The following is a 19,922-nucleotide window of genomic DNA, read 5'->3' as shown; positions in this document are numbered from 1 at the left end:
GCTCCACCCGACCTAACTATTTAAATGAAAAGTTAAGCAATGTATGGTGTTTTAATCAAAACATAGTTTAAATACCTAAATGATGATACTTTAAACTCTTTGGAACATAACTTGGTCACAGTTCATTCATTTTTTTTATTCATTTATTTTGTTAAAAAAAAACTTTTCCTTTTTTAAAAAAAAGAAATAAGTATCAAAACAAAACAAAGAAAAAACACCAAGTGTGAAGGAGACCAAGGTGTATGGGGGATGGGGAGGAGAAGAGAAGAAGTCATGACGGGGGCAGGGCTTCTGCTGAGGTGGGAGGGGTTTAGTAGAGGTTACCACGGTGACCAGACAGTGTGACACTGTAGCAGTACAGCAGGTCGGTCAGCCACTGTTCACGAGACTCTCCTCCACAGTACCGCTGCAAAGCACACACAGCACAACATTTGGCAAAACTGGTATCAATAGCATCTCTACTGAAACAAACCTTTTCATATGGTGTCTGTGTGTTTACCGTGAGCTCCTGGATGATGTGCTGCAGCAGCGAGGCGTTGGCGACCATGTGGTTGCGCAGGTGTGTGTGCTGCATGAGGAGCGAGAGGATCTGCGCCAGCTGCGGGAACTCCTCCTCGCACATGTCGCACACGCGCAGCGACTGCAGAAGGAGCCGCAGCAGCCGGGGCACGCTGCTCAGCGCCGCCAGGCACGCCCCCCACACCGCCTCCCTATCAGCACACAGCAGTGCCCAGAGTTACACCTGCCCCGGCCAATCAGAGCACTTTCACCCAGCCGGGCCCGCCCCCCAGACACAAACAGTGTTCCAAACAATGACACTGACAACAATGACACTGACAACAATGACACTGACAACAATGACAAGGCTTACGGTCACCCAAACACACTGTGCCTGCTGGTTTGATGCCTCCATTCAAGCTGAAAAGTCGAAATGCAGGACTGACCTGCTACTGATTTTCTTTGATGAACTGGTCAATTTTACATGTCAATCAGCAACAATACACGCAAGCATGAGTCACTTGCTTCAAGCTACATCAACATGTTTGCGTAACGACCTGTTGATTGAACTCTAACGAAGTGTGAACTCTAAATATGCAGTGTAGCAAATATCAAAGCTTTTACGGAGGCATTTGGCAAACTCAATGCTCTATGTCAACCATTCTGTCCTAGTAAACATGTTCACATGATAATAGTGCAGAGCTTCAGTGGGGGTTACGCCACAGGGCATGTGAGCCTTGTGTAGAAGAAACATAGGAGAGGGAGTATGCCTTTCTGTGTGTGTGTGTGCGTGTGGGGGAGTGTACCTTTTGTGTGCACTGTGTTCCAGCTGCAGGAGTAGACTAAGCATGCTCAGACAGCAGTCAGACAGGAAGTGCAGAAGTGTGTCGCTGGGCAGGAAACTCAGATCCAGTAGGCGGGCGACCACCCTCAGGACAGCCGCACACACACCGTCGGGCAGAACGGTCAAACCCACCTGCACACAATCGGAGGATCACTATACACAAACCAGCAGTGACACACACACATACACACACACACACACACACACACACACATTCATGAACACATACAACAAGGTACCGCACTCATACATATATAATTTGCGAAGACCACACTCACATTCACACAAACACACACTCACACACACACTCACACACACACTCACACACAGTCACACACACACCTACCAGGTTCTTGCAGATGCCATTCTGGAGAATATCAAAGCACTGTGTGTTGGAGCCCAGAGTGGATAAGCAGTGGCACACTTCCTGTTGGAGACAAGACAAGACAGGGAATGGGTGAGAGAAAGAGCCAAAAGCTCAGGCCAAATGGTTCAATACTTCCGTTTTGTGGGCAGCAAAACATTTGCACTCAAAATTCACTATCAATTTCACATGTTGAAGGTTTGGCAGTGTCCTGCTTTGGCCCTGCACAACAGAGCAAGCAGAAGCCAGTTCATATGACAGCAAGCGATGGGGGCAAACTGCGGCTGGACCGTCCACTCAGCATGGTCTCCAGTTAGGCAGATCCCGGATATGCGCGACGTGCCTCTGGAGAGCTTCTGCCATCTCAGCGAGGCAAACAGGCGTGGCAGCCGATTTCTTGCCATGAGGTCAGCTGAGCTTGGCTTCAGGGCCAAACAGGCAAAAAGAGTGCAACGGGGGAAGCTCCACATCATGCCAGGAGTTAGCCACGGGGGACATGGCCGTGACATAACTGAGGGCGTTTCTAACTGAGCTCACCAAACACTCGTCTGCTTTCTTTTATCTGTTTGTATGGTGTAAGAATAAACACCACCGGGAGTGGATCCGTCTCTTGTGACAAAAAAAAACATCTAAAAGAAGTAAAAACGAGCTATCTACAAAACATTCGGCACGCAGTTAACCACAGGCAAGGGCACTACCAACGACACTAATATGGAGGGGTCAGGGACAACGCATGTGCTCTCATGAGGGCCGCTGCTGACCTCTGGCCCAGCGCTCCAAAACACATGACCCCTGACTGGCCTTACCGGGCACTGCAGACGCACGCCAGCGCTCCGCAAGACAGGAATGTGGAGATCACGGGACGTGGAGACGCATGTATCAGAATAAACATCAAGATTAGTATCAGCCACTCACCTCCACACACACACACACACAGACAGTTGGAACAAAGACAACCCCCGCTCACACGCTCACACACACACGCACGCACGCACACGCACGCACGCACGCACCCTCCCCACCACTGCCCATTCAGTTGAGACGAGAAAAAGAGGGGAAATCACACAAAGGACCACAAAGAGCTCAGAGGTAATGAAGGCTGACACCTGGCATCGCTCTCCAATCTTTAATACTTTCACCACACAAACAATAAATACTTCTGTGTGTGTGTGTGTGTGTGTGTGTGTGTGTGTGTGTGTGTGTGTGTGTGTGTGTGTGTGTAATCTAATAGGTCTAACTATATTAGGCTTGATGTGATTAGGGGGCTGAGGACGTCACTCACGGACGGTTATTATCAGCATTAATCAGAATAACGGGATTAGAATGAGATTAAACAGATTGCACAAGGATTACACACACCACAGATTACACCTCAACTACTTACACACCAACACACACAAATATATAAACTTCACTTAACCATACATATTTGCAGTGAGGTAAGGTACAGTTATGTTGACTATAAATGCGTTCATTTTTAGATTTCAATTTTATAACTGAAGGGGATTCCGAGTGTGTATTCGTGTGAGTGTGTGTGTATGTGTTTGTGTGTGTGTGTGTGTATGTATGCACATATTGCCAGCAACCAGCAGAAGTGTGAAGCTGCTTCTTTGTGACTGATTTGGTACTGGCCCAAGACTACATATTAAACACCAATGACTAATTCATAGGTGATTATAAATCTGATGCTTGAAACCAAAAACATTGGTAGGTACAGAAGACACCTAGGGTGATGTTAAAGTGAGAAGGACTGTCTGTGTGTGTGTGTGTGTGTGTGTGTGTGTGTGTGTGTGTGTGTGTGTGTGTGTCTGTGAAACAGGCAGCCTGCTCCTTTTCCTCATTAAGATCCATTATTCTCCATCAGTCTCACCTGCTGGCATTCTATCCCCCTCATCACCGTTACCATGGAGATGCCATCCCATCTCCCCGCCAGGACAGCCTGATTGACTTGGACACAGAGATGAGAGTCCGGACGTAATTGTACAGCTGAATTAACGCTGTTTGTGTGCATTAGAATTATGTGTGTGTGCCCGAGTGTGTGTGTGTGTGTCTGTGTGTGCACGCATGCCTGGGGCCAGCGTTTTGTTGGGTTTTAATTTGCGTGTAAAATGTCAGCGTGTGATCATGTCCGCTGGCTAACATTAGCATTAGCGTCTGTCCGCCAGCTCTCTGATAACCAGTTCTTATTGAAATATGTGTGTGTGTGTGTGTCAGTCTGCTAGCGCTCTGATAACTAGCCCCTCTCTAAAATATGGAGCATGGCTTGACCGGCGTGATGCGATACTAGGTCCCCCTTGCACCGTGCGCACAGGCCTCAACCAGGGGCACAACTAAAAGCAGAGGGTGCCCGGAATGGTAATGTGCACCCTGGAGCTGCCACACTCTGACTCACCGCCCCCACGGGGCCTCCGTGCGATCGCTCGTGCGTGCTGCTGTATAGAGGGACAAAGTTTCTACAACTGTCCAGGTGAACTTCCACAGGAAAAGCTGCTTCAAAGCCAAAGCTGTGTGAGAGCGCTGTGGAGCGAGGGCCGCAAGGGTAAGGGTGTGCTCTGAGGGACGGACACTGGTGTGAGGTGGTGTGGTGTGGTGTGGTGTGGTGGTGTGGGGTGGGGTGAGGTGAGGTGAGGTGGTGTGGGGTGGTGTGGTGTGGTATGGTGTGGTGTGGTGTGAGGTGAGGTGGTGAGGTGTGAGGTGGTGTGGTGTGAGGTGGTGTGGTGTGAGGTGGTGTGGTGTGAGGTGGTGTGAGGTGGTGTGGTGTGAGGTGTGAGGTGGTGTGGTGTGAGGTGGTGTGGTGTGGTGTGAGGTGGTGTGGTGTGAGGTGGTGTGAGGTGGTGTGGTGTGAGGTGGTGTGGTGAAACTGGTGATGCCATGTTGGAGTTATATTGGGGGGTTTCTCACCTAGAGTTTTACATTAATTAAGAGGTAAGAGGTACAGTCGGCAAGCCTTATCCAAAACGTGTTTTGTCAGATTGAGCACACGGTTCTTTGTGGCTCTCTAGCTGTTTAGTCAGTGTGCTCTCACCGTTTTCGTTCACACTGCCCTGGCTCTGTGAGTGGAAGACAAAGCTAGAGGCTCGGGCTGAGAAATGAGCCGTTCTAGCCAATCAACAGGTTGTGCCCCACACGGGAAAGAGGGGACCTTTCGCATTGCTTGAACATCCCGACCACAGGACGAGAATAAGTGAACCCTTGCAAAACTTCCTCTCACATCAAAGATATTTCCAGTCTGTAAAACTTGGGTCTAAGAATGGTCGGTCCACACAACAGGATGGGGTTAAGACTCTGACCAGGCCATTCCAACATGCAAAGTTTTTTTTTTTTTCAATGTTTGCCATTGTTTCTCCATTTTAGCTCTGTAATTTGCATAAAGATTAAAGCAGTGCCAAGTCATGGCACCAACGTCCATCCTCAGTCATATCTGGTCCTATATTTTGGTGGACTGTACAGTGGCATGTTTTCAATTCAACTTAATTCATATAGCACCCTGAAATATGAATATGTCTCAAGTCAAGTTGTTCCCCCGATCCCCTCCCCACATTGATTAATAAAAAAAAATGGTCAGGGGTTCACAAACTTTTTTTCTTGGAAGTGAACTTGTAACCTGGAGTAAACCTTTAACTGAAGGTATTAAGGACTACCTAATCCAAGCTCTATTAGGCCCGGAGACAGACAGGAAGAAGAGAGAGAAAGAAAGAAGGAAACAAACAACAAAGAGATAGAGACAGAGAGAGGAAGGTGGAGACTGACTGACCTCCACGATGTCCCAGTGGTGTGTGAACTGCTCCAGGGGGGTGGGGTAGACACTGAAGGGGGAGAGAGGAGAGGGCGGAGACAAGGCATCCTCATCAGCCTGCTGCAGCACCGCCAGCTCATCAGAGGAGAAGCCTGAGAGAGAGAGAGAGAGAGAGAGAGAGAGAGAGAGAGAGAGAGAATATAGATACAGTACAGAGGACAAAGGAAAGTAAGAATCAAGTGAATCACACTCTACACCAAACACATTACACCAAAAGAGAGAGAGAGAGAGAGAGAGAGAGGGTGAGAAAGAAAGAAAGAAAGAAAGAAAGAAACAATGTAGATACAGAGGACAAAGGAAAGTAAAAATCAAGTGAATCACACTACACCAAACACATTACACCAAAAGAGAGAGAGAGAGAGAGAGAGAGAGAGAGTGAGTGTGTGTGAGAGAGAGAGAGAGAGATAGAGGGAGTGTATGAGTACAAGCGTACCTGTGAGGGTGGAGAACAGGAAGCTAAGGTAATCCACATCCCGAACAGCAGCTTCTTGCCAGTTACTCGTCCATCCACTTATAGAAGATCTGACCAACCCACACACATGTGCATTAACTCATTACAAGAACAATTCTACACCCCCACACACACAAACACACACTTCCCAGGATCATGGTGACGGAATATTCCGTGTGTGGGTGATCTTTAACAAATAGGCACACATTAGTGGTGACGTGCAGCCATGGTGCTTGTGTGAGCATTTGGGGTTAGGCTGGAGCACACCTCACACCCATCCCAGACCCCGGCCTGCTCACGCCACACACAGACTCCATTCAAGTCACTGCCAAAAAAAAAACTGACCAAAGCAGACTGTTATGAACCAGATTCTGATTTCTCTCGCTCTTACACACACACACACACACACACACACACACACACACACACACACACACACACACACACACACACACACACACACACACACACACACACACGTGCGCGCAAAGAGCTAAAGGTTTCTGTTCAAATGTAACACTGCCATCTACAGGCTTCTAGACTCAGATTTGAGAGTTATACTTTATCGGTTCTCCCCCCACTAGCACACACACACACTGTCCCCATTCCCTTTCCCTTCACACAGGGCTATGAAGCAGCACCATAATGACTCTGGGCAACAGACAACAAACCCACATCCTCTTTGGGGACAGCGCACACACACACAAGCGCAAAAACCCCCACACACACACACAGCCCTGGGACTCTCAGCATGTAATGACGTTCACACTGGAACATTGTGTCAATCACACTCCTCCCTACGCAAACTAGCTGTTCTCAGAAAGTGTGTGTGTGAGTGTGTGTGTAGCACTTGAGGACACCGAAGATTTGTGTTGCACTGTTGTTAATAGACTTTCTTGCACACACACAGACACACGCACACACATCCACACAAGAACGCAGGAGCATTTCCAAACACTCTTTCACGTCCAGCTACCCTGTGCCTAAACACAGACATATAACTGAGGTGTTTAATGACCTCTGCCCTGTCCAGTTCTTCTCCCTGACTGGCCGCTTTGTTCCACCTCATTATGGCCAATCACGGGTAATCATTGCCGGTCACGGCCAATAAGCTCTAAGTGGCAGAACCGTCCCGCCTCTGAAGCTCTGCTTGTGATGGTGATTGGCTAAATTGTTTGATTTCATTATAAGTGCAAACTCCACCGAGCCTGTCTCCTCTCGGTCTGCGCGGACAACAGACAAGCATTCTAAACACTTCAGACAGGCGCACCCATCTAGACACACACACACACACACACACACACACACACACACACACACACACACACACACACACACACACACACACACACACACACACACACACACACACACACACACACACACACACACACACACACACACACACACAGGTGCACTGCTTCTGAGGAATTGATGTGCCATGGTTTTGAGACACACCAGTGTGTCTACCTAAGGTTGAAAAAGGTGTGGCCAAAATTGGTGATTTTGAAATCTTGAAGTGCATGAATCATGACCTGTAGGAATGTGTGGAATTATGTGGCAGAAACAGATGCCTCAAAGAGTCTGCTGACTACCATGCCCTGCTCTACACAGACCTTCCGCTCCACTCTGGTTGTCGTGTCCCATTACTGCTTATAAAGTCTTGTTCTGTGCGATCAGCAGAAAGCCACATTAATTCTGCTAAAAGTTTTCTGGCTAGACTGGCTAGTGTGTGTGTGTGTTCATAGTGATCCTCTGAGACAGGGCAGGATTTGAAAGTGCTTCCCAATTCACTGAGCTTTATAGTGTGGTTTGCTGCGGGTAATTGAATGTTTCCTCATGGATTGTGATCTGCTGGGTAAGGAACTGACCCACTCCAAAACCAAGTGGTGGTCCCTGCTGAATTATTTCTCAGACTGTTACTGTTTGCTGGCCCTAACCTTTAATAATAAACGCCTTAACCTTAAAGACCTCTTGTGCTCCATATCTGTTTGCTCTCCATTTATAAAATATAGACAACAACCTGTTTTTTAAGCAAATTAACTAGTCTTAATAACACCCACCATGGGCTTTGCCATAGTCTGAGCAGTGTAGCAGTGTTGTTTGTGTGTGTAGCAGTGTTGTGTGTGTGTGTGTGTAGCAGTGTTGTGTGTGTGTGTGTGTAGCAGTGTTGTGTGTGTGTACCAGTGTTGTGTGTGTGTACCAGTGTTGTGTGTGTGTGTGTGTGTGTGTGTTGCAGTGTTGTGTGTGTGTGTGTGTGTGTGTGTTGCAGTGTTGTGTGTGTGTGTGTAGCAGTGTTGTGTGTGTGTGTGTAGCAGTGTTGTGTTTGTGTGTGTGTGTGTGTAGCAGTGTTGTGTGTGTGTGTGTAGCAGTGTTGTGTGTGTGTGTGTAGCAGTGTTGTGTGTGTGTGTGTGTAGCAGTGTTGTGTGTGTGTGTGTGTGTGTAGCAGTGTTGTGTGTGTGTGTGTGTGTGTGTGTAGCAGTGTTGTGTGTGTGTGTGTGTGTAGCAGTGTTGTGTGTGTGTGTGTGTGTGTAGCAGTGGTGTGTGTGTGTGTGGGGTGCATGTACGTACCTCAGGTGTATGATGCGGATGAGCGTGGCGGCCAGTCCGGCGGACACGCGGCCCGTGTTGCACACTCGGCTGAGGCAGGACAGCAGCTCAGGGGGGCAGGCGGGCAGGAAGTAGAGCATCTGCACCAGCCGCTGCTGGGAGTCCAGCGGCAACACCACCACACAGCCCTCCTGCGGGTCTGCACATGCAGTCAGTCATGCAGTCAGTCATTAAGTACTTAACAGCTATCTGATGCAAGTAGCATAGTGTTTACAGCTAATGCTAATTTACAACAGTACATAGAGCCCTTCACACATGGCCAACCTCTCCAACCACTACCACACAAACGGACGGCACAATCACAGGTAAGCACCAGGACATGGGCTACAGTGCCACCTAAAATGGGTAAAGGCCTCCATCTGTTGGTCAACGTGAAGTATTGCAGGGCTACATTTTAAGCACTGCAGACTTTATGAATACATAAAGCAAGGCGTCCCTGTTTTCAGCGCAAATGGGGCCTTTTGATCATTGAACGGACCATGAGTCCGTTCAGGGGGGACGATGAGTTGCACATCAGCCAATCAGAGCATGGGGTCAGTGGGCCTGAGCTATTGGTCTCCCCATGGGCTACCCTGAGCCACCCGAGGAGCCTGGAAAAGCAGAGGGGAAGCATTCCTTTAGAATGTGTGTGGATTACGTGTTGATGGAGACGGTTGGGATATTACTGATGCATGTCACTGTGAGTCAGAGTCTGAGTGCTGAGGCCAGTGCATGGGCGATGCGTCTGGGTGAAATGCAATATTAGTTCAACTCCAGGCTCTCTGAGCTGAATGATGCGTGCATATGCATGCTGTTTGTAAAGTATGCGTGATAATGAACTGCATATCAGTGAATGAGTGTGTGTGCGTGCGTGCGTGCGTGTGTGTGCGCCAGTGTGTGTGTGTGTGGCGTGTGTGTGTGTGCGCCAGTGTGTGTGTGTGATCACAGATAGAGACATTATTAGCCACTGACGCACTCTGCTGATGTCAGCAGCCCTCACACACACAAAGAGACAACTGTGGTACTGAAATAAAACACTCCGGAGTCTCTTCTTTCACTCTCCCTCTTCCTCCTCAGAGTCTGCGGAGCGGCACACCACACACAATACCGGCTCTCACAAGACACGGCCGCACAGCGGCTCACTCGCGTCCAAACAGAGGTCCTGAGACAGGGCTCTAGAGAACAAGGCCCCCAGCCAGCAGTGTACGCTCCGCCAGACCAGCGCCATGGCAACGCAACGGACATAACACACACACACACACACACACACACACACACACACACACACCACAGGGCCCGTCATTTAATTTGATGACCTGTAAACAAGTTACCAAAGTATGAATTACAGAACTTCATTGAGAATTAGAGCATTAAGGAACTTAAATGCTATTAGGATACTTCAATAATGGCCGTTTTCTGGGTGACCTGAAGGAGGTGTCATCCATAATGACCTTTGCCTGGGGTCAGAAAGTAGTCTCAGATGAGTGGTGGTCAAGAATAGTGACTGGTTAAAAGAGTATGTAGCAACCCTGTAGCATTGACACAGGCAGACTAACTATCTATGTGCTGAAAAGGTTGGCCAAATCTCAGTCTTTAGTGCTTGTTAACCCCTTCGGTCCATGCCCCTCTCTCTGATCCACATGTGAAGGAGAGGAGTGAGGAGTGCCGCGGGGCTCACCGTACAGGCTGCACGCATGCGTCAGCAGGCTGTTGAGCAGCTCCTTGTTCTTCCAGGCAGCCGCGTGCTGCAGCGTCTGCAGGATCTGCGCAGACAGCTGAGGGTTCCTGGAGCCCAGCTGCACCAACTGGACAGGAAGAGCAGCTAGCCAGCGAGTCAGGATCTTACTCCTATAGAGAGATGGGGAGAGAGGGAGCGTGAGGATCTTACTCCTACAGAGAGATGGGGGGGAGAGAGAGAGAGAGAGAGCGTGAGGATCTTACTCCTACAGAGAGATGGGGGGGGAGAGAGAGAGAGAGAGAGCGTGAGGATCTTACTCCTACAGAGAGATGGGGGGGGAGAGAGAGAGAGAGAGAGAGAGAGGATCTTACTCCTACAGAGATGGGGGGAGAGAGAGAGAGAGCGAGAGAGAGAGAGAGAGAGAGAGCGTGAGGATCTTACTCCTACAGAGAGATGGGGAGAGAGAGAGAGAGAGAGAGAGAGAGAGAGAGAGCGTGAGGATCTTACTCCTACAGAGAGATGGGGAGAGAGAGAGTGAGAGAGTGTGAGGATCTTACTCCTACAGAGAGATGGGGAGAGGGAGAGAGAGAGAGAGAGCGTGACGATCTTACTCCTACAGAGAGATGGGGGGAGAGAGAGAGAGAGAGAGAGAGAGAGAGAGAGAAAGAGAGAGAGTGTGAGTGTGAGGATCTTACTCCTACAGAGACAGAGAGTGTGAGGATCTTACTCCTACAGCGAGGCGCAACTGGCTACAGCGTCTGTACCATATACGGGTCCAAGTGGGGCAGCCGTGGCCTACTGGTTAGGGCTTTAGACTTGTAACCGGAGGGTTGCCGGTTCGAACCCCGACCAGTAGGCACAGCTGAAAGTGCCCTTGAGCAAGGCACCTAACCCCCTCACTGCTCCCCGAGCGCTGCTGTAGCAGGCAGCTCACTGCGCCGGGATTAGTGTGTGCTTCACCTCACTGTGTGTTCACTGTGTGCTGAGTGTGTTTCCCTAATTCACGGATTGGGATAAATGCAGAGACCAAATTTCCCTTACAGGATCAAAAGAGTATATATACTTATACTTATACTAAGTGTCCACGGAGACCCGGGTTCAAGTCTGACCCGGGTCATTTGCAGATCCCACCCTGTCTGTCTCTCCCAGTCATTTCCTGTCAGTCTCTCACTATCCAAACAAAGGCAAAAAGCCCCCAAAAATATACTTAAAAAAAGGAGAAACTTGCTTACCGGTTTTATATGAAGAACATCTTAGCTGCATGTGAGTGTGTGTGTGTACCTGTTGAGGCGTTCCTTTAGGTAGAGCTGACTGAAGAAGCGTAGCAGCATGAGCCGCACTGGCATGGTCAGGTTCCTCTGCTGGTATTGAGTATACACCGCCTGGAGGAGGTCCTCAGAGACAGCTGCCAACACACACACACACACACACACAAAATGAGGACCTGCACTGACTTTTCCGTTGTAAGCTCTCTGTGTGTCCACACTCGTGCTGGCCTCACCTCGGCCTCTCTGGCTGACCACCAGTCTCCGCACCACCTCCAGCAGGGCTCCCAGCTGCTTGCTGCTCAGCCTGCTGCCGGCGGTCAGCGTCTCCCGCACAAAGCTGCGGATCGGGCCGAGCCAGTCGGCGTCCTGGCCCTCGGGCTGCCCGGGCCCCCTGTGGCTGAGCGTCACCATCACCTGGCACAGCGTCACGTTCAGCGCCAGGGGCTCCACGCTAGCCGCACTGCCCGCACCAGCCAGCGCCTGCTGCCGGTTCCTGTGGGAGCTGGGAGAGAGGACAGGCCACATACTGTACATAAGCTGACCGCACACTGGCGCCCACCTGCAACGGCGCTTCCAACGTTCAATTACTTACATTCCATTGTTTTGGATACAACCCTGCTCACCAGCACCAAGCCATTTCACGGTCCAATTCAAAGCTGCTTTATTAGCATGACTGCATGGGAACAGTGTTGCCAAAGCTACTGTTGATAGTAACATACAACACCACATAACAAAAAAAAACACTGTACTAATTACAATTCAATGCTAATTCTGTCTGCGCCGCTAAATAAAATGTTATGGAACGCTTGCCTTGAAGATTTCGGGGCCAATGTGAGGGGTCAAGTGACAGAATGCGTCACCACACTTAGGTTGGCGCCAGTGTGCAGTCCGCTTTATACATAGCACTACATGCTTACAACTACACTCTTGTGCAAATGAACTGACATAAAATGTGTTTTTTTACTCCCAAATTGCAATTAAATACCATTTCATTTGACAAAAGGCCCCTATTGCATATTTCTCGATCACTTCCACCGAGGAGATTATGTTTTCGGAGTAAACAGGATTACCGGCATCTACCGGCATGACTGCACATTTCCTCACCTCTTCTTGTGGCGGGGGGACGGTGTGTCCAGCTGGCCGTAGGGGAAGTTCTTCATGAAGTAGAGCTTGAAGTCACTGAGATAGGTGTTACGCAGCCATATGTCCTACAGACACACAAAATCAAAATGTACTTTTGAGAGCCTATGGATCAGGCTCCGCAATCCACAAATGTGTAGTATACTCAAGAATGTCACAATCACAAGGCATACTGCATAGAAATATTCTAAATGTTTCAAGGGTCAGCTGAAGTTAAAGTTGTAAGCGAATAAGTAAGCACAGGCTGCAGTACATGAGGAGGAGTGTCTGATTTGCTTATGAGAATAACGCTATTTCAGTTCCAAAACTGAGGGACAGAATTTTGGATGGAAGAGTATTTTGACCTAAATCCTCAAGTAACACTAACTAACTAACTAACTAACTAACTAACTAACTAACTAACTAACTAACTAACTAACTAACAGCCCCCTCTTTACACCAAGCTCCTTGTGGTCACTGACAGTGCACTGACCAGTTCTTCCTGTTGGTGGTGCTGTGGAGTCAGGCGCCTGAGGAGCTGCAGGATGGTGAGGATCTGCAGCATGAGCACCATAGCGTCCCCAGAGAGCAGGTGTCCGTTGTCGGTGCCGAGCGTCTCCACCCACACCTCCAGCAGCAAGGGCACCAGCGTCTCGGCAAAGCCCCGCACCCTCTCCACAGAGCTCAGCTCCTCTCCCACTCCAACACCTTTATCCACATCGGGCCTACAGCACACACCAGCACATACACTTACATTTATTCAATTAATTTAGCAGACACTGTGGTCCAAAATGATTTACATATGTCAGCTATATTTTTGTCCCCGGAGCAACTTGGGGCTAAGTGCCTTGCTCAAGGCCACAACGGTGGAAGCCAGGAATTGAACCCACCACTTTCAGGCTACTGCACGCTAGCCCAGCTCCTTAAAGCAACACCAAAGAACTTTCCCTCTGTCGCACGCACGCTATTTGTTTATCCAGCACCGGCTTTGCAAATAACGATGTCCACAGACAAGGTAGAATATTTTGCATGACTTATAAAAGTACGATGTATTGCGACATCAGATGCAATTTCTTATGTTTCTTATGTCTCATTCCATCGAACTACAGATCCGCTACCCGATCTGGCAAACTTACATAGTGCGGTTATAGCCGATAGAGGGCCGCGAAGCGAATGCAGAATTGCCGTTCACCCTGTTACGAGTTGATGAACCACTGAAACGATTTTGGAAACATTATTTTAAGGTACAAAAAACTCTTTGGTGTTGCTTTAACCACTACACTACTGCCCCGCATATACTGTATGCACATTCAAACAATCAGGATATGCAATCAATATCCCTTTATTGGGTCTCAGTCTACAGGTGCAGACATTTCAACTTTAGTATTGCGATCAGTATGAAAATAATTTCCTTTTCTGTTAAGAAAGAAAAGTTCCCTTCTAAGATTCAGGTGTCAGTCTACAGGTAGAGACATTCCAACTTTAGCATTGCATCTGCAGTGTGATGAAGCATGTGTTATGACCTTCTTTGTTCCACTGACCTTAAGCCCACAATTCAAGTAACAAAAAAGAAACCTGGACAACCTTGACAGATTTTATGGACAAAGCATTCCAGACCTGCCAACCCAGAACAGATATTATGAGTACAACTTTTTCAGCTCATCTTGGTGTAGATGTGTGTGGCCAAATATCAGTGCAACATATAAATATTTGGATAGTTGACTCATTTATTAATGTCAAATATCTAAATTTAAGCGGAGCGTGTAACTGAAAATAATAACTCTTTTTGTCATTATTTACCACCTTTCATAAAGATTCCATTGAATGATGCATTTAACTGGTAACAACAGTCTTGTATCATACCATTCCGTTAACAATCACAATGGTGGCTAGGCAACATCAGAATGTCAGACACACATAGCACAGGGTAAACTGGAACTTTTGTAAAATCTTTCTTGAGTTTGTGTAGAAGTTGGCTGGTTTCAGATTTGTTGATAAATTGATTTCCGGACTTTGATTTCTGGTGATCTGATTTGAATGTGGTTCTGCTAGTTCTTAGCCTGCTGCCTAGCAGCACGGCAGGATGAGCACAGTTCAGATAGAGCCATTAAGAAGCGCGTGAAAAAATACAGACTGGAGGAGCTAAAGAGAGAGCTGGAGGCTTTGGGGGTTAACGTTGACGGACATGAACAAGACATGGATGAAAATAAAAATAAAAACAAAACGACCAAAAAGGAACTCCAAAAGCTCCTAATAAAGTAGCTGAAGCAGGTCGAGGACGGCAGAACTGGCCTGGACAAGAGGGCTAGGGAGAGGGCAGAAGGACTAACTCTGCCCATGGAGATCCCAGAAGACGTTCTAAATTTTCTTCATGGCCTTGATGCATTCTTGGACAAAGACTTGGAAGACTCTCAGAGAAATGAACAGAGGGATGACGATGTGAAAGCTGTGCTCGACAGTCTCCTAGTTAAGTGGACTCGACTCTGGGTGAGTAGAAGACATCTGCTCTTATTGAGTGTAAGAAGTTGCCAAGCATCACCAGAATCGACATGAGCTCGGAGCAATAAGTGGGCTATGTAAAAAGTATGCTCACATTTAAAACATCAAAATGCATTGAATTTTAATAAATTGTTCCCCCATTATGTTTAGCTTCAGAAGGCCTGAAAGACAAACGAGAAAGGGAGAGAGTCTTGAGGCCAGAGGTTGGAGACAGGAAGGAGGAGGCCAAGCGGGAAGCCAATTTGTGGAGTGCCAGAGAGAACCACAAAGCCACCGTCCCCTAGGAGGAGGTTTCGGGGGGCCAGACACAGCCGCAGACGGCTGACTGTGTGAACGATTGACAAGGACTTACTAAGCCATCAAAAACCATCAATAAAGCAGATACAATTTGTAGTGATCTTAATGTTTCTCCACGATTAATTTCTCAAATATAATTCTACAACCTAAAGACTCATACCAAGCTGTTCCAGTATTAATCTAGCCTTGAGGGTCATTGGTGAAATATTAGGGAAATCATTTCCCTCATAGTGTACAGTTGAATGATCCCTCAACTGTAGGAGCTGAGCTGTGAAATGTCTGGATGGGTCTGAGTAAGGTTGTGTACCCCTTTTTTGCTAATGAAAAATATAGATATAGCTCAGAAGTGAATTCACCTAGATATGATGATGCTAAAGCGATTCAAGATTTCAATCAATCACTTAAAGTTTTAGTCTACCATTCAAATCCAATCATTTTTAATCAAATTCATCACCATCTTCTGACTGTCTGCTCAGTGTGTATGCTCAAAAAAATTCATGACTCAGAGCAAGCCATAAACAATTCCAACCAATCACATCTCTTCATGAACATGGAAGGAAGGAAGGAGTGTAATTTGAATGGCTGTTTCACTCAATTATTATAGCCTGACAGTCAGACTCAAATTCTTTCCGTTGCAGTGAAAGCCTCTGGCCCTTACTGTACCAAAATGGACAATGTAGTTATTGCTTCTATGTCATCCTGCGCCATCCTAAACATAGCTGGGTCTCACTGACTGCTACCAAACAACTCACCTGAGTCGATAGGTTGAATGAGGAGTTGGCGTGGCTCCAGAATTCTCAAACACCTGAATTCCTCCTTTGCCAAATGGGTGGTCATCCCAGTTGAGTTCGAGGGGAGTTGTTATTCCCTTCTCCCTGCCCTCTCTGTCCACCGACACCACACTCTCCTCCTCCGGCCTCTCCTCCACCACGGCCTGCAGGAATCGACTCAGCCTAACTCATAACAGCACAGGAACCAAACGTTTCTATCAGATATTACATATTATAATAATACAATACATATAAACAAATAAACCAGTCATTTCTTATTCTCTCTCACGCACGCACACACCTGAGCAGCACCGTGAGTCTCCACTGCTGAGCTGTGACACCGCGGTCGGGTGTGACAGACAGGGCCCACCCAGCCTTCCCTGCTCCCGCTTTCTCATTGGCTTTGGCTCCTCCACTGAGGCGCTGCCGGGAGATGAGCTCCAGGAAGTTGGTGAGCAGGTGTGCATGTCTGTGGGCCAGCAGAGCAGGGTAATGCTCCAACAAGACGTCGAGGACCAGCATGGCGTCCGCTTGAATGCTCGCCTGGATGTGTGTCATGGCGCAGGTCAGATGGGCGCTGAGCAGTGGGAAGAAAGGGCCCACGCGCTCGCTGGGCACGCACTGCGCCACGAAGCGCAGCAGGCGCAGCGCAGCAGAGCGCACGCTGCCATCTTTGTCTGTGAACGCAGCGGCCACCTCACTCAGGAGAGCGGAGAGATGCTGCTCCACCAGTGCTGGGTGAGACGTCAGCAGCTCACGGAGGCCACACAATGCACCCTGCTTCACTGAGGCACTGTAGTGGTGGAGCTGGGAGAGTAGTTCCTAATGGTATTATGGATTGGAGTGACAACAGACAAGGAAAGAGACATTAATGGAGCAAGGAAGGACAGGGAATGGTTTAAGCTGAAGTAACAATTCAGAATAGGCAGAGAAACAGCGTATTAGATGTTACCTTAATACCAAGCTGACGATGTGTGGTTGGACCAGACGCATCGCGCTTCAATTGCTCTGGTAGATGGATACCCTTTGATCGGAAACTGACATTGGTTGCATTGTCTGGGGTTGGTTTCTTCTTGCCCACCTTCAGTTTAACTTTTTGGAAATCATCCTGACGTTTCCTTTTCGTCATTTTCCCACGCGTCAAGCGTTAGACCCTATAATGGTAGTGGTATGGGACATTTAGACGTGAATTGCGGTAGCTGTACTGTTACTGGTTGCACCAGCATCACCGGTATGCAATAGTTAGTATACCATAAAACTCCGAAAATGTCAATCTTTAAGTTGAAACGTCAGCTAACGTTAGCGTTTGTTTAAGCAGAAATGAAAACAGAGCTTCAGTATACGTAAAATCCAAAACAGAAACATATCTTCCAACTCGTGATTTATTTACAACTGATAGCCGCCATTAGTGAATTTCATTGTAAAATAGTAGGATTGTAGTATTAGGATACAGTATTGCAAAAACTGGAGTACTATATCGCGTTAGCTAGCTGGCTGATAGCAAGTGATTATTATGACGAACCAGCCAAACGTGACCAAAACCTATGGATTTAATTCAACTGAAATAATTTCAATTCGAGAAGAAAAATGTTGGTTTGATTTTATGAAAACGACAACTTAACTGGATTTTGTCTTTAATCTTCATTCAGTGCACGCACATTTGTTATTAGCCTTCACACATACCTCGCGTTGTTTCCCAACTCGGGTCCTGAAACACATAGATGTTCAAATGTCTGCCTGCTTGAACTCATGCTGCAAACTTGGAAGCAGCATGTGTTGGTGGTTCATGATTCATTATTGTGATTAAGATTCACGCTGTAACTATATGTTTTTATTACCTATAACGCTAGGCATAACATGATCATGGTCTTGAAGGATGCACATTTCAGTGAACACTTCTGAACAAACTGCAATAGGTGTAGTGACACAAATGTATTTTCTACCATTTAATCAGAGTTTTTCCAGAGCCCTATTAAAACGCCTATTTTTTCCCCCTTGTGGTGTCGTAGGGAACGTCTGAAGTCTCGGTTGAGGTAAAGTCCTTTTAGGCAAGTCCCTCCACTCGGCGGCCATATGGCAACGCTTTTTGGGCACTCGTCGGGCATCCATTTCGGCAGAAATGCGCGTGCGCAAGGCTTCACGACACCAATCTTGCTCCAGCTGCGAGATCACAACACATGATTGGCAGATGTCTTCACAACATACCATATGATTGGCTCAATGTATTCACATGTCGACGAGGAAGGGGTGTGATATGTGTAGTAACGGACATATTGGCGTTACAAACTAGCCCCATGCATTTCTATGGAGGGTTTTTTGAGTGCTGTGTCTCCTCATTAGAAAGTCTCTGGTTGATTTTAGAAGTCAACATTGTGAGCAGACAGGCTCTGGCAGCTGCTTACAGATATTTTCAAAGCTCATGCCTCTTTTTTTATAACTCTAGCCTAATCAAATCCAATGAGGAAGGACATCAAGTTACTTCCTGATAGATTATTGTGTTTTGCAAAGTGTGATTTATGAAACTCAAAATTGGGTCAAAGGCTGAGAATTAGTTTTGCAGCTGTTGACATGTTTCAGAAATTGTGTGACTGAAGATTTTGGGCGATTTTGCACATATTATCGCTGTGTAGTAGCATCTGCACTTCAGTGACTACTCTCCAGATGAACAGGACAATGGGTTTTAGCAATAATCTGCTTACAAAAAGCTAATACCAACCAGCTGTAGCAATTGGATGTCAGAGTGTGAATGTAAGCCCTGATAGAAACTGTAATACACATTTTCCAAAGAGTGGCAGAGATAATCACTTACTTTCTGCTGAATCAAACCTTTGATAGTGGAAAAAAATATAAAAAATATGATATGCTTAGTAAAAGTAGCCTAAAATGGGCTACATGATGTCACACAGACTCTTGGCTTGTGGGTTGTAATTAAATTAGATGGATGAATTGAATTGGAAATGGAGAATACAAAAGGGTTAATTGGCAGATCATAATGTAGGCCTACATATATGTTGAATAAAGAACCTTAAATTATATAGATGTGTAACGCCTAATTCATGTTGTTTTATATTGTATGAAGAAATGACAGTGGGTCAAAGTTGAGAAAAGTTGAAGAAAGTCGTCAAAGTCTTGAGACAAGAGGTGAGTTTTGGATTTGAAACACAGGATGTGGTGAAGTGTATGTAGGCAACAGGAAATGGTACAAATTGTGTTTGTGTGTGTGTTCTTTCTTCTTTTCCTAGTTATTTCCTTATCTATTTACACATTGCACAGCCATGGAGACAGTGGATAAAGCATTTCACTACTCTGTATAATTGTATGTTACAAATACATTTGAATTGAATTTCCTGGCACATGGCTCCATTCATCCTCTCTTCAAAAACTTAAATTCTGCCAGCATCATGAGAGGAAAAAAAATAATTAATACCATGCTTTCACCTTAAAACTTTTAAAATATTTCCAGGATTTCTCATATAAGAGCCCAGAATGCAATTCTACTTTTAAAGGGAAATGAATGTTCTCACTCTCCACATATCTCCAACAAAGTCTTCAGTTTCCTTGCATAGTTAAGAGTAAAAGAATTGACAGGAACTGGAAGAGATGAGCACTGCAGGAGTCTGTCTAGGCGAGCTGGATCTAGTAGCCAAAGTGTTGAAGCACCCACTTAACCACTCAAGATAACCATGAAACTGTTATCTGGGGGCTGCTGGGGTCAACCAAAGATCCATTGGACCAGAGAGTGACAAAAA

At 46.9% G+C, this 19,922-nt stretch overlaps 1 protein-coding gene across 2 annotated transcripts; it reads right to left on the bottom strand.

Annotated features, from left to right (window-relative positions):
- Positions 1 to 121: 121 nt before the first annotated feature.
- tex10 (testis expressed 10) lies at positions 122 to 17,964 on the bottom strand. 2 transcript variants are annotated; one of them, XM_076281171.1, is made up of 16 exons: positions 17,857 to 17,964; positions 17,126 to 17,327; positions 16,475 to 16,995; positions 16,156 to 16,356; positions 13,101 to 13,332; positions 12,593 to 12,696; positions 11,722 to 11,990; positions 11,502 to 11,625; positions 10,221 to 10,390; positions 8,525 to 8,702; positions 5,936 to 6,024; positions 5,461 to 5,594; positions 1,689 to 1,769; positions 1,305 to 1,474; positions 500 to 710; positions 122 to 406 (listed from the first exon to the last, which is right to left on the bottom strand). In XM_076281171.1, the coding sequence occupies exons 2-16, from the start codon at positions 17,300 to 17,302 to the stop codon at positions 311 to 313; spliced, it is 2,757 nt and encodes a 918-aa protein (XP_076137286.1). In that variant the 5' UTR covers positions 17,303 to 17,327; positions 17,857 to 17,964; the 3' UTR covers positions 122 to 310. The 2 variants fall into 2 exon arrangements, with proteins under 2 accessions (XP_076137286.1, XP_076137285.1); XM_076281170.1 differs by having other exon boundaries at positions 17,796 to 17,950.
- Between the last annotated feature and the right edge of the window lie 1,958 nt (positions 17,965 to 19,922).

Source organism: Alosa pseudoharengus, unplaced genomic scaffold (genome assembly GCF_046254945.1).
Source record: "Alosa pseudoharengus isolate Yale_2024_CS ecotype anadromous, Long Island Sound unplaced genomic scaffold, YU_APseudo_1.1 YU_APseudo_1.1_scf_12, whole genome shotgun sequence".
NCBI classification, from domain to species: domain Eukaryota; kingdom Metazoa; phylum Chordata; class Actinopteri; order Clupeiformes; family Clupeidae; genus Alosa; species Alosa pseudoharengus.
This window is presented reverse-complemented; position numbering and strand designations above follow the sequence as displayed.

What these genes read in the sequence shown, in the direction of transcription:
- tex10 (XM_076281171.1), bottom strand. Translation starts at nt 17,302, where the DNA reads ATGACGAAAAGGAAACGTCAGGATGATTTCCAAAAAGTTAAACTGAAG. An exon ending in ACCACCAACAGGAAGAACTG is followed by an intron (nt 12,697 to 13,100) that starts GTCAGTGCACTG and finishes GTGTGTCTGTAG; the next exon opens with GACATATGGCTGCGTAACAC. An exon ending in ATGGCATCTGCAAGAACCTG is followed by an intron (nt 1,475 to 1,688) that starts GTAGGTGTGTGT and finishes GATTGTGTGCAG; the next exon opens with GTGGGTTTGACCGTTCTGCC.